The sequence below is a fragment of the Tamandua tetradactyla genome, chromosome 1 (genome assembly GCF_023851605.1).
Source record: "Tamandua tetradactyla isolate mTamTet1 chromosome 1, mTamTet1.pri, whole genome shotgun sequence".
NCBI lineage: Eukaryota > Metazoa > Chordata > Mammalia > Pilosa > Myrmecophagidae > Tamandua > Tamandua tetradactyla.
Window position 1 is genome coordinate 162,612,352 of NC_135327.1, and position 15,263 is coordinate 162,627,614.

The 15,263-nt window shown below is 36.3% G+C and overlaps 1 protein-coding gene across 4 annotated transcripts in view; it reads left to right on the forward strand.

Moving 5' to 3' along the window:
- Positions 1-15,263, forward strand: part of PTPRZ1 (protein tyrosine phosphatase receptor type Z1) — a 220,614-nt gene that overhangs the window by 178,655 nt on the left and 26,696 nt on the right. For all 4 annotated transcript variants that reach the window (XM_077118719.1, XM_077118786.1, XM_077118848.1 and 1 more), the window contains 3 exons: positions 1,367-1,501; positions 2,519-2,653; positions 3,118-3,281. In XM_077118719.1, coding sequence (XP_076974834.1) covers positions 1,367-1,501; positions 2,519-2,653; positions 3,118-3,281 — 434 coding nt within the window. The remainder of the gene's footprint in view (positions 1-1,366; positions 1,502-2,518; positions 2,654-3,117; positions 3,282-15,263) is intronic.

The following is a 15,263-nucleotide window of genomic DNA, read 5'->3' on the forward strand; positions in this document are numbered from 1 at the left end:
TATACCATAGCGTCATATGTATGCTAGTGCGTAATACACGTTATTTGATAGATAAATAAAAAAGCACGTCGGCAGTAAATAATTTTGAAGAAATCCAGGGATAAAGGCATCCAGATTGAATGACACTCAAGTTATTGTACTTGGTTTATCTATTTCTTGAGCAAGGATATATCAGTTCTGGTGGAATTGTATGTCAAGGTAGAATCTAGATATTCAAATGGGTTTATAATTCCTGCTGACAAGGAGCAAGACCAGTGCCTACTTTGAATATCCCACAGCTTCTAGTACATGCTGCACGGGTTTAAGATGATCAGTGCATGACGCATGATAAATTCACACACTAGAGCTGATTAAAAGCAGACAGGTGATTACTAATCCACTTATCAGCTTTTATATTCTTGGGTACTCCTTGGGTATCAAAGCTTTGTAGAATTTATTGGAGCTTTCCAGAAACTATAGACCACTCACAAACTTAATGTTTTTTTTATTTTGGTCAACAAGTTTAACAGCACCCACTTCTTTCTCTGACATTGACCCTTCAGTCTAGTTGCCTTCAGGTTTATGTACTGTGGAACTCTGCTTTTGAGAAAATGAGTACTGAATATAAGCGTAAAGTGGCAGCTCCTTCACAGTTCCAGAGGAGACAGTTTGTATGCCAGAAAGAACACGGGCTTTGGAGTTGAAACTGGTTTTGAATCTCAGCTCTGCCACTGGCTAGCTGTGAGACCTTGAGAAGTAATTTAACTCCTCTGAACCCCAATTTACATGAAATCAGGAGTGATGCTTTCATCCTGTATAGATTAAAGATTAGGGCTAGTATTTGTAAAGCAACTTGGCCAACAGTTGCTGCTCACAGACAGGTAACTGTTAATGATTGACGCTGCTCAGTACCACCAAGAGTGTAAGGAGGTCACACCACCCGAGTTTGCCCAACTGTTGTAGACAACTTACCCTGATGCCTCCACCACATTTCAAAGTGTTAAGGGCCAGATACAAAGCATAGTACGTACACTTAGATTAATTGCACTTGGATTAAAGATGCAGAGAATTGTGGTTGTGTCAAAGCAAAAAGAGCCTTTTTTTTTAAAACGAAAATTAGAGTTAACGATGGGTTGGACACTTGTCAGTGCTAGTACTGTCAAATTTCTCCAGCTTTCACAGTGGCTCACTGGCAGAGTTCTTGCCTGCTGTGCCAGAGACCCGGGTTCGATTCCCAGTGCCTGCTCATGTTAAAGAAAAAAAAATTTCTCCAGCTTTGCAAGTTTATTTTTTATAGTGAAATTTTACTGACCTTTAAAACTTAGAGACTGTACAGTTAAAAATAGTATATAAATCTTTTTGTATGTTTTATCATTTGTTTATTCAGGGCTATAATAGACCAAAAGCTTACATTGCTGCCCAAGGCCCTCTGAAATCCACAGCCGAAGATTTCTGGAGAATGATATGGGAGCATAATGTGGAAGTCATTGTCATGATAACAAACCTTGTGGAGAAAGGAAGGGTATGTAGATATCTATGATGTCGTCCCCAAAATAACAATTAAAGGTGCTTTAAATTGCTATTTATACAGTCAGTATTAGGAAACAGCAAAAGTTATGAAAGCTAATCAGTATTTTCTTCTAAGCATGACATCTAGAGGGAAACTATTCACATCGTAGGTCACAAGACTCACAATAATCAAGCTGTTTTTTAATGCATTCTTCATTCATGCTATGAGAAAAACAAAGTCAAGTGAAATAGATTTTAATTCACAAGACCTGAATTCTAATTCTGCCTCTTCAGTGACTTAATTATGTCTGGGTTCACTTTCCTCATCTGAAAGGGGGAGGTGCGACTAGATCACCTCAAGCCTCTTTCAGTTGTGTGATTCTATCCCTGATCTCCTCTACAACCAATTTGCAATTGCTTTGTAAAAAGAGAAAATATTTAGAAAAGTGAGGAGGTCCATTCCTGTTACTGTCTCAGACCTTTGCTGATTTCAAAGGTGAGATTTACATTGAGCAGTTGAAATATAAAAATGGCTTCTTTACTGTTTTAATTTCTTCATTGCCAAAGCAAATCCCATGCAATGGGTTGGCTCAAACAATGGGAATTTATTGGTTCATGGTTTTGTGGCAAGAAAAATTTCAAAATCAAGACATCATCAAGGCGATACTGTCTCTCAGAGGCCTGAGGTGTTCTGGGGGTGGCTGCGGCTGATCATTGGTCCTTGGCTTTTCTATCAGGTGGTAGTGCACATGGCGCCTCTCCTGCCTTTTCCTCTCTCCCAGGTTCCATTGACTTTCAGCTTCAGGCTGCTCCCTCTTTATGGCTTTCTCTCTCTGTGACCGTCCCTGTAAGGTCCTCATCATTAGGATTAAGACCCATCTTGATTCAGTTGGGCCATACCTTAACTCAAGTAACCTCATCACAAGGTCCTATTTACAAGAGTTCACACCCAGAAGAATGGATTAAGTGTAAGAACATGTTTTCTATGGTACATAGCCCCTAGTCACCACATTTGCTTTATCTTTTGCAGAGAAAATGTGACCAGTACTGGCCTACCGATGGTAGTGAAGAGTATGGGAACTTTCTGGTCACTCAGAAGAGTGTTCAAGTACTTGCCTATTATACTGTGAGGAACTTTACTCTAAGAAACACAAAGATTAAAAAGGTGAGTCAACAAATGATGGCTGTCAGCAATTGAGTGAGGCATTTAGTCCTTTTTTTTTAAATGAATGTGTGATATAACCATGACAGGATATATATATATATATTTCTAGGTAGTAAAAGTTCTTATCATAGCTGCACCTCAATCCTTAAAATTCTTTCCATGTCTCTAAAGACCAGCCATGGCTGTGGAATCAGGTTGGCCGTGGTGCTGATGATTGAACCAACAAAAATTCCTACCCTATGTGCCTAGTGATAACTGCCTGCTGTTCCAGCCCTGACAATCCCAACATCCAACTGAAAAGAATTGATAATGAAATAAGGAAAGAAAAAAAAAATCTAGAATGATGACAATGTACTATTTCAGCCTCTTTATGAATTGCCAGTATCAAGCTATGAGTCCTGAGTTGATGTTATGTGCCCCCAATATGTGTGTGTTACTGTTACCAGCTGTCTGAACTCTCCCAGGGCTCCCAGAAAGGAAGACCCAGTGGGCGTGTAATCACACAGTATCACTACACTCAGTGGCCAGATATGGGAGTGCCAGAGTATTCACTGCCAGTGCTGACCTTCGTGCGAAAGGCATCCCATGCAAAGCGCCATGCGGTGGGGCCTGTTGTTGTCCACTGCAGGTAAGTCTCAGTGATATGCGTTGAAACCCATATAATTGCTGACACTAAAAAAGAAGTCAGTGAAGCAAGGTTTATGCCCAAATGGGAAGACTTCATGAAGTGAGGGAGATGAAATTTTGTCTGTTTTCATAAGTACTGATCACTGGGAAATGGCAGAGTCAGAATATGCTTGGTGAATATTACATATAACCTTTTATTTGTATAATGTTTGTTATTCTATTTGATTTTTGTATTGAATTTCAAGTTACTATCTTGTAAGGCAGTTGGAACAATGTTTTGTCATTAAATCAGCATTCATTACAATATATAATGTCATGGAATAAAAATACTTGCAACATCACCCTGCCTCAGGAGTTAATAGTGAATTGTAGTGCCATTGTGCCAGGTTACCATTAGAGGAATCAAAGCACACAGAGTGTGAGGGATTGGCAATATGCATACATGTTGTTTCTAAACAATTGAAAACCAATATCCCTTTCTCTTTTCTACAAATTTTTCTGACTTGTCATACTTAAAGTTCAATTCATTTTTTGTTCTTTATTTGTTAGAGATGTTTCAGAAAATCATGCTTAAAATACAAAGTCCATATATACCACCCTATTATTAATACCTTGCATTAGTATGGCACATTTGTTAAAATTCATGTAAGAACATTTTTATAATTGTACCATTGACTATAGTCCCATCATTTACAACAGTTTGTGTTGTTTAGTCCTATGTTGTTGTTGTTAATTTTTAATCTAGGAACATATATACAGCCTAAAATTTCCATGTGTTAATTACATTCACAATGTTCTGTCACCATCACCACCACACAGGACCAAAATTTCCTGTCACCCCAAACAGATGTTTCGGACCAACTAAATATTTTTTTTCCTTTTTTTTTTCTGGACCAATTAAATAGTAACTCCCTATTCTCTATCCGCACGCTCTCCCCTGTAACCTGTGTTCTACTTCTGACTCTATGAATTTGCTTATTCTAGTTATTTCATATAACTGAAATCATACAGTATTTGTCCTTTTCTGTGTGGCTTATTTCACTCTACATGATATCGTCGGGCTTCATCCACTTTATCACATACATCAGAACTTCTTTCCTTTTCATGGCTGAAAAATATTCCAGTGTATGTATATTTTGTTTGTCCACATTTTGTTCATCCATTAATTGGTTGATCTATGCTTGAGTTGCGTCTGTCTTTTGGCAGTTGTAAGTAATGCCACTATGAACATCCATTTGCAAATATCTGCTCAAGTACCTCCTTTCAGTTCTCTTGGATATATACCTAGAAGTGGTATGACTGGGTCCTCTGGTAATTCTATACTTAACTTTCTGAGGAACCATCAAATTGTTTTTCCAGAGTACCTGTACCGTTTTACATTACCACCAGCAATAAAAATGAGTATTTCTATTTCTCTGCATCCTCTCCAACACTTTTTATTTTCTGTTTGTTTTTTTTTAATAGCCATTGTAATGGGTGTACCTGTACCATTTTACATTACCACCAGCAATAAAAATGAGTATTTCTATTTCTCTGCATCCTCTCCAACACTTTTTATTTTCTGGTTTTTTTATTTTAACAGCCATTGTAATGGGTGTGAAATGGTATCTCATGGTTTTGATCCGCATTTCCCTGATGGCTAATAATGATAAAAATCTTTTCATGTGCATTCTGGCCATTTGTGTATCTTCTTTGGAGAGATGTCTTTACTAGTCTTTTGCCTATTTTTAATTTTTTTTTGGTCTTTTTGTTGTTAATTTGAAGGATTTCTTCATATATACTGAGTATTAATCCTTTATTGTATATGGGGTTTCCAAATATTTTCTCCCATTGTGTAGGTTTTCATTTTGTTTTAATGACAAAGTCCTTTGAGGAACAAAAGTTTTTTTTTTATTTTGATGAGGTCCCTTTTTTCTTTTGTCACCTGTCCTTGGAGTATAAAGTCTAAGAAACTACAGCTTAAACAAGGCCCTGAAGATGCTTCCCTGTATTTTCTTCTTGGAGTTTGATAGTTCTAGCACTTATATTAAGGTCTTTGTTCCATTTTGAGTTGATTTTTATAAATGGTGTGCGATAGGGAAACTCTTTCATTTTTTTCCAAATCTAAAATAAACATATTAGTGTCTTCTCAATTGTCCAAGTCAAAAACTGAAATGGCAATATGATCTCTTCCATTTCATCACTGCTGTAGAAATCTAATGTATAAAGCATGGTTGATCCTGAAAAATATCTCCATGATTGCTATTTTCCTAGTCTAGGCCCCCATCATATTTTTCAGATTGTGAAAGTTACATCATTATACAATCCTCATCAAGAAACATGGCTACTGGAACACAACTCTACATTTTCAGGCAGTTCCCTCCAGCCTCTCCATTACACCTTAACTAAAATGGTGATATTTATATTATGTGTAAGAATAACTTCCAGGATAGCCTCTCGACTCTGTTTGGAATCTCTCAGCCATTGACACTTTATTTTGTCTCATTTCGCTCTTTCCCCTTACGGTCGAGAAGGTTTTCTCAATCCCCTGATGGTGAGTTCCAGCTCATTCTAGAATTCCTGTCCCATGTTGCCAGGAAGGTCCACACCTCTGGAAGTTATGTCCCATGTAGAGAGGGGGAGGGCAGTGAGTTTACTTGCCATGTTTACTGAGAGAGAGAGGCCACATCTGAGCAACAGAAAAGGTTCTCTTGGGGGGTGACTCTTAGGCCTAATTTTTTTTTTTTTATTAATTAACGGAAAAAAAGAAATTAACCCAACATTTAGAAATCATACCATTCTACATATGCAATCAGTAATTCTTAACATCATCACATAGATGCATGATCATCGTTTCTTAGTACATTTGCATCGGTTTAGAAGAACTAGCAACACAACCGAAAAAGATATAGAATGTTAATATAGAGAAAAAATAAAAGTAATAATAGTAAAAACAAAACAAAACAAAACAAAACAAAACAAAAACCTATAGCTCGGATACAGCTTCATTCAGTGTTTTAATATGATTACTTTACAATTAGGTATTATTGTGCTGTCCATTTTTGAGTTTTTGTGTCTAGTCCTGTTGCACAGTCTGTATCCCATCAGCTCCAATTACCCATTATCTTACCCTGTTTCTAACTCCTGCTGGACTCTGTTACCAGTGACATATTCCAAGTTTATTCTCGAATGTCGATTCACATCAGTGGGACCATACAGTATTTGTCTTTTAGTTTTTGGCTAGACTCACTCAGCATAATGTTCTCTAGGTCCATCCATGTTATTACATGCTTCATAAGTTTATTCTGTCTTAAAGCTGCATAATATTCCATCGTATGTATATACCACAGTTTGTTTAGCCACTCAAATGTCTGTTGATGGACATTTTGGCTGTTTCCATCTCTTTGCAATTGTAAATAACGCTGCTATAAACATTGGTGTGCAAATGTCCATTTGAGTTTTTGCCCTTAATTCCTTTGAGTAGATTCCCAGCAATGGTATTGCTGGGTCGTATGGCAATTCTATATTCAGCTTTTTGAGGAACCGCCAAACTGCCTTCCACAGTGGTTGCACCATTTGACATTCCCACCAACAGTGGATTAGTGTGCCTCTTTCACCGCATCCTCTCCAGCACTTGTCATTTTCTGTTTTGTTGATAATGGTCTTAGGCCTAATTTTAAGTAGGCTTAGCCTATCCTTTGCAGGGTTAAGTTTCATATGAACAAACCCCAAGATTGGGGGCTCAACCTATTACTTTGGTTGTCCCCACTGCTTGTGAAAATATCAAGAATTCTCCACTTGGGGAAGTTGAATTTTTTCCCTTTCTCACCATTCCCCCAAGGGGACTTTATAAATACTTTTCTATTCACCATTCAAATCACTCTGGGATTTATTGGGGCATCACTCTGAACAAACCTACAAAATCTCATGCCCTACTTAAGGTTCCATGTACTATGGTGTTCAATTAAGCTGCCCACATAAGTTATATTAGGAAATGCACTAGTCAAAATATAAATTTTGTACCAAATAAACATTTATTGCTTTAGTCTCACACGTAAGTTAAAGTTTTAAAATATGAATTACCATATATTTTCAACACCCTGCAATATTGACATTCCTTTGTTCTTCCTCATGCAAAAACATTTTTAAATTTGTACATTTAGTCACTATCATTATATATTCTAAGCATTCTTAGATTATACCCTCTAAGTCTATCTTTCCTTCTGATTTCATTTGTGCCCCCAGGCCTCCTCTCTATAGCATTCTCACATTCAGCTTCATTCAGTGTTCTAATATTATTGTATTATAGTTAGGTAGTATTGTGCTAGCCATTTCTGAATTTTTACAATCACTCCTGTTGTACAATCTGTATCCCTTCAGCTCCAATTACCCAATATCTACCCTATTTCTATCTCCTGATGGTCTCTGTTATCAACTGAAGTTTTCCAAGTTCATTCACTGATGTCAGTTCATATCAGTGAGACCATACAGTATTTCTCCTTTTGTTTCTGGCTAATCTCACTCAGCATAATGTCCAAAAGGTCCATCCATGGTGCTACATACTTCATAACTTTATTCTGTCTTACAACTACATAATATTCCATCGTATGTATATTCCATCGTATGTATACCACGACTTGTTTAGCCACTCGTCTGCTGATAGATGTTTAGGTCTTTTCCATCTCTTGGCAATTGTAAATAATGCTACTATAAGCATTGGTGTGCAAATGTCCGTTTGTGTCCTTGCCCTCATGTCCTCTGAGTAGATACCTAGCAATGGTATTGCTGGGTCATATGACAATTTTATATTTAGCTTCCTGAGGAACTGCCAAACTGCCTTCCACAGCAGTTATACCATTTGACATTCCCACCAACAGTGGATAAGGGTACCTCTTTCTCTATATCCTCTCCAGCACTTGTCGTTTTGTTTTATTGATAATGATCATTCTGGTGGGTGTGAGATGATATCTCATTGTGGTTTGGATTTGCATTTCCCTAATAGCCAGGGAAGTTGAGCATCTTTTCTTTTGCCTTTTGGCCTTTTGTATTAAAGAACCAACTTTTGATTCTGTTCATTCTCTGTTGTTTGTTAATTTTTCATTTATCTCTGCTCTTATCTTCATTATTTCCTTTCTTCTGCTCCCTTTGGGTTTAGTTTGTTCTTTTTCTTTATATTCTCTATTTTGAGGTACAGTCTCTGATTTGAGATCTTTCTTTTTTAATGTAAACATTTAGAGCTATAAATTTCCCTCTCAGCATTACTTTTGCTGCATCCTGTAAGTTTTAGTATGTTGTGTTTCCATTTTCATTACCTCAAGCTATTTCCTAGTTTCTCTTGTAATTTCTTCTTTGACCCATAGCTGAGTTCATTAATTCCATGTGTTTGTGAATTTCCCATTTCTCCTTCTGTTATTCATTTCTATCTTCATTCCATTGTGATTAGAGAAGATGCATTGTATGGTTTCAGTATTTTTATATTTGCTGTGACTTTTTGGCTTAGTATATGGTTTATGCTGAAGAATGATCCATATACACTAGAGAAGAAGGTGTATTCTACTGCTGTAGGATGACTTATATAGACCTATATATGTCTGTTAGGTCTAACTGGTTTAGAGTATTGTTCAAGTATTTTATTCCCTCACTGATCTTTTGTCTAGATGTTCTATCCATTATTGAAAATGGTGTATTGACATCACCCACTATTGATTTAGAACCATCTGCTTCTTCCTTCAAATCTGTCAATATTTGCTTCATATATTTTTGGGCTTTGCTGTGAGGTACTTATTTATTTGTAATTGTTATGTCTTCTTGTTGAATTGACCCCTTTATCAGTATATTGTGGCCCTCTTTGTCCCTTGTAAAGTTTTTGACATGATATCAATATAGGTACTCCAACTCTCATTTGGTTACTACTTGCATGTATATGCTTTTCTATCCTTTCACTTTCAACCAACTTATGTCTTTGAATGTAAGGTGAGTGGCTTACAAACAGCATGTAGTTGGGTCATGCTTTTTATCCATTTTGCATCTCTGTCTTTTGACTAGGGAGTTTAAGCCATTTATATTTAAAGTAACTACTAATATTACAGGGATTTCTTTTGCAATTTTGCTCTTTTGTATTTAAGTCATTCCTTTTTTGGCTCTCAATTCATCTGTATTTATTTGGCTTTTTATATTGTACCATTTTATGGCACTTCTCATTTCTCTCTGAATATATTTCATTTCTTTCTGAATATATTTTTCTGGTATTTCCTTTTTGGTTACCATGGGGTTAAAATTTAATATCCTATAGCTATAACTGTATTAGTTAGGGTTCTCTAGAGAAATAGAATCAACAGGGAACACTCGCAAATATAAAATTTATAAAATTGTCTCACGTGACCGCAGGAACACAGAGTCCAAAATCCACAGGGCAGGCTGTGAAGCCGATGATTCCGATGGAGGGTCTGGACAAACTCCACAGGAGCGGCTCACCAGCTTAAGCAGGAAGAACCTGTCTCTTCTGAATCCTCCTTAAAAGGCTTCCAGTGATCAAATTAAGCATTACTCATTGCAGAAGACACTCCCCTTTGGCTGATTACGACAGAATCAGCTGTGGATGCTGCTGACTTGATCATGATTTAATTCTATGAAATGTCCTCATTGCAACAGACAGGCTAGCACTTGCCCAACTAGACAAACAGGTACCACCACTTGGCCAAGTTGACATATGAACCTGACCATGACAATAACAGTCTGATTTGATATCACCTTATCGTCAATAATTATGTATACACTGTTCCTATGCCCCTCTGCTCACCCCCATCTTTTTTTAGTACTTGTTACGAATTATATCTTTGTACATTCTATGTTCAAAACCATCCATTTGTCACACTGTAAATGCATTTGCATTTTAACACCTGTATGCTGCAAGAAGTGTATTTACATAACAAACAATACAGTATAATAGTACCAGCATTTATGATTACCACATGGTTACCTTTTCCAGACATCTTTATTTCTTATGCTACCTCAATCCACTGTCTAGTGTCCTTTCCTTTCAGTCTGAAGAATTTCTCTTGATACTATTTGTAGGATTGAGTACAAATTCCTTCAACTTTTATTAATTTGGGAATGGCTGCATCTCTACCTCATTTTTGAAAGAACGTCTTGCTGGTATAAAATTCCTGTTGGCAATTGTTTTCTTTCACTGCTTTAAATATTTTGTGCCTTCACTTTCTTGCTTCCATAGTTTCTGATGGAAATTTAGAACTTAATCTTATTGCGATCCCGTATATATAACTTGTTGCATTTCTCTTGCAGCTTTATAAATTTTCTCCTTGTCCTTGGCATTGGACAATTTGATTACTGGTTCTGGGCATGCTTCTCTTTGGATTTATCCTGTTTGGGCAAAATTCATTGGGCTTTTTGAATGTGAATATCATGTCTTTTTTAAATTTGGGAAGTTTTCTCCCATTTTGTCTTTGAATATTCCCTCTGCCTCTTTCTTTTCTTCTTCTGGTACTACCGTAATATATATATGGATACACTTGATGGAGTCCCACATGTCTCTTAGACTCTGTTCATTTTCTTTTATTCATTTATCTTTCTTTTCCTCACATTGAATCATTTCAATTGTTTTGTCTTCAAATTTAATGGCTCTGTCTTCTGCTACTTCCAGTGTACTGTTGAAACCATCTGGGGAATCTTTCATTTCAGTTATTGTGTCCTTCAACTCCGGTATCTCTGCGGAGACACTCCCACATTGTTCACTCGTTGTTCTCTCCATATCCATTAGTTCTTTCTCTGTATTTTCCTTGAGTATAAAAGGGTCACTGTTTTAAAGTTTTTGTCCAGTGTGTCTGAAGTCTGGTCCTCTTCATAAATAGATTCTGGATTTTTTTATTTTTTTATTTTTTTTCTTAATTAAAGAAAAAAAAGAAATTAACACAACATTTAGAAATCATTCCATTCTACATATGCAATCAGTAATTCTTAACATCATCACATAGATGCATGATCATCATTTCTTAGTACATTTGCATTGATTAGGAAAAGAACTAGTAAAACAACAGAAAAAGATATAGAATGTTAATATAGAGAAAAAAATAAAAATAATAATAATAGTAAAAAAAAAGAAAAGGAAAAGAAAAAAAATAGGAACAAACAGACAGACAAAAAAAAAAAACCCTACAACTCAGATGCAGCTTCATTCAGTGTTTTAACATGATTACTTTACAATTAGGTATTATTGCGCTGTCCATTTTTGAGTTTTTGTATCTAGTCCTGTTGCACAGTCTGTATCCCTTCAGCTCCAATTACCCATTATCTTACCCTGTTTCTAACTCCTGCTGGACTCTGTTACCAATGACATATTCCAAGTTTATTCTCAAATGTCGGTTCACATCAGTGGGACCATACAGTATTTGTCTTTTAGTTTTTGGCTAGACTTACTCAGCATAATGTTCTCTTGGTCCATCCATGTTATTACATGCTTCATAAGTTTATTCTGTCTTAAAGCTGCATAATATTCCATCGTATGTATATATCACAGTTTGTTTAGCCACTCGTCTGTTGATGGGCATTTCGGCTGTTTCCATCTCTTTGCGATTGTAAATAACGCTACTATAAACATTGGTGTGTAAATGTCCGTTTGTGTCTTTGCCCTTAAGTCCTTTGAGTAGATACCTAGCAATGGTATTGCTGGGTCATATGGCAATTCTATATTCAGCTTTTGAGGAACTGCCAAACTGCCTTCCACAGTGGTTGCACCATTTGGCATTCCCACCAACAGTGGATAAGTGTGCCTCTTTCTCCACATCCTCTCCAGCACTTGTCATTTTCTGTTTTGTTGATAATGGCCATTCTGGTGGGTGTGAGATGATATCTCATTGTGGTTTTGATTTGCATTTCTCTAATGACCAGGGACATTGAGCATCTCTTCATGTGCCTTTTGGCCATTCGTATTTCCTCTTCTGAGAGGTGTCTGTTCAAGTCTTTTTCCCATTTTGTAATTGGGTTGGCTGTCTTTTTGTTGTTGAGTTGAACAATCTCTTTATAAATTCTGGATACTAGGACTTTATCTGATATGTCATTTCCAAATATTGTCTCCCATTGTATAGGCTGTCTTTCTACTTTCTTGATGAAGTTCTTTGATGCACAGAAGTGTTTAATTTTGAGGAGCTCCCATTTATTTATTTTTTTCTTCAGTGCTCTTGCTTTAGGTTTAAGGTCCATAAAAGCGCCTCCAATTGTAAGATTCATAAGATATCTCCCTACATTTTCCTCTAACTGTTTTATGGTCTTAGACCTAATGTTTAGATCTTTGATCCATTTTGAGTTAACTTTTATATAGGGTGTGAGATACGGGTCCTCTTTCATTCTTTTGCATATGAATATCCAGTTCTCTAGGCACCATTTATTGAAGAGACTGTTCTGTCCCAGGTGAGTTGGCTTGACTGCCTCATCAAAGATCAAATGTCCATAGATGAGAGGGTCTATATCTGAGCACTCTATTCGATTCCATTGGTCGATATATCTATCTTTATGCCAATACCATGCTGTTTTGACCACTGTGGCTTCATAATATGCCTTAAAGTCAGGCAGTGCGAGACCTCCAGCTTCGTTTTTTTTTTCTCAAGATGTTTTTAGCAATTCGGGGCACCCTGCCCTTCCAGATAAATTTGCTTATTCGTTTTTCTATTTCTGAAAAATAAGTTGTTGGGATTTTGATTGGTATTGCATTGAATCTGTAAATCAATTTAGGTAGGATTGACATCTTAACTATATTTAGTCTTCCAATCCATGAACACGGTATGCCCTTCCATCTGTTTAGGTCTTCTGTGATTTCTTTTAGCAGTTTTTTGTAGTTTTCTTTATATAGGTTTTTTGTCTCTTTATTTAAATTTATTCCTAGGTATTTTATTCTTTTAGTTGCAATTGTAAATGGGATTCGTTTCTTGATTTCCCCCTCAGCTTGTTCATTGCTAGTGTATAGAAATGCTACAGATTTTTGAATGTTGATCTTGTAACCTGCTACTTTGCTGTACTCATTTATTAGCTCTAGTAGTTTTGGTGTGGATTTTTCCGGTTTTTTGACGTATAGTATCATATCATCTGCAAACAGTGATAGTTTTACTTCTTCCTTTCCTATTTTGATGCCTTGTATTTCTTTCTCTTGTCTAATTGCTCTGGCTAGAACCTCCAACACAATGTTGAATAATAGTGGTGATAGTGGACATCCTTGTCTTGTTCCTGATCTTAGGGGGAAAGTTTTCAATTTTTCCCCATTGAGGATGATATTAGCTATGGGTTTTTCATATATTCCCTCTATCATTTTAAGGAAGTTTCCTTGTATTCCTATCCTTTGAAGTGTTTTCAACAGGAAAGGATGTTGAATCTTGTCAAATGCCTTCTCTGCATCAATTGAGATGATCATGTGATTTTTCTGCTTTGATTTGTTGATATGGTGTATTACATTAATTGATTTTCTTATGTTGAACCATCCTTGCATACCTGGGATGAATCCTACTTGGTCATCATGTATAATTCTTTTAATGTGTTGTTGGATACGATTTTCTAGAATTTTATTGAGGATTTTTGCATCTATATTCATTAGAGAGATTGGCCTGTAGTTTTCTTTTTTTGTAATATCTTTGCCTGGTTTTGGTATGAGGGTGATATTGGCTTCATAGAATGAATTAGGTAGTTTTCCCTCCGCTTCGATTTTTTTGAAGAGTTTGAGGAGAGTTGGTACTAATTCTTTCTGGAATGTTTGATAGAATTCACATGTGAAGCCGTCTGGTCCTGGACTTTTCTTTTTAGGAAGGTTTTGAATGACTGATTCGATTTCTTTACTTGTGATTGGTTTGTTGAGGTCATCTATGTCTTCTTGAGTCAAAGTTGGTTGTTCATGTCTTTCCAGGAACCCGTCCATTTCCTCTAAATTGTTGTATTTATTAGCGTAAAGTTGTTCATAGTATCCTGTTATTACTTCCTTTATTTCTGTGAGATCAGTAGTTATGTCTCCTCTTCCATTTCTGATCTTATTTATTTGCATCCTCTCTCTTCTTCTTTTTGTCAATCTTGCTAAGGGCCCATCAATCTTATTGATTTTCTCATAGAACCAACTTCTGGTCTTATTGATTTTCTCTATTGTTTTCATGTTTTCAATTTCATTTATTTCTGGTATAATCTTTGTTATTTCTTTCCTTGCTTGCTTTGGGATTAGTTTGCTGTTCTTTCTCCAGTTCTTCCAAGTGGACAGTTAATTCCTGAATTTTTGCCTTTTCTTCTTTTCTGATATAGGCATTTAGGGCAATAAATTTCCCTCTTAGCACTGCCTTTGCTGTGTCCCATAGGTTTTGATATGTTGTGTTTTCGTTTTCATTAGCCTCGAGGTATTTACTAATTTCTCTTGCAATTTCTTCTTTGACCCACTCGTTGTTTAAGAGTGTGTTGTTGAGCCTCCACGTATTTGTGAATTTTCCGGCACTCCACCCATTATTGATTTCCAACTTCATTCCTTTATGATCCGAGAAAGTGTTGTGTATGATTTCAATCTTTTTAAATTTGTTAAGACTTGCTTTGTGACCCAGCATATGGTCTATCTTTGAGAATGATCCATGAGCACTTGAGAAAAAGGTGTATCCTGCTGTTGTGGGATGTAATGTCCTATAAATGTCTGTTAAGTCTAGCTCATTTATAGTAATATTCAGATTCTCTATTTCTTTATTGATCCTCTGTCTAGATATTCTGTCCATTGATGAGAGTGGTGAATTGAAGTCTACAACTATTATGGTATATGTGTCTATTTCCCTCTTCAGTGTTTGCAGTGTATTCCTCACGTATTTAGGGGCATTCCGGTTCGGTGCATAAATATTTATGATTGTTATGTCTTCTTGTTTAATTGTTCCTTTTATTAGTATATAGTGTCCTTCTTTGTCTCTTTTAACTGTTTTACATTTGAAGTCTAATTTGTTGGATATTAGTATAGCTACTCCTGCTCTTTTCTGATTGTTATTTG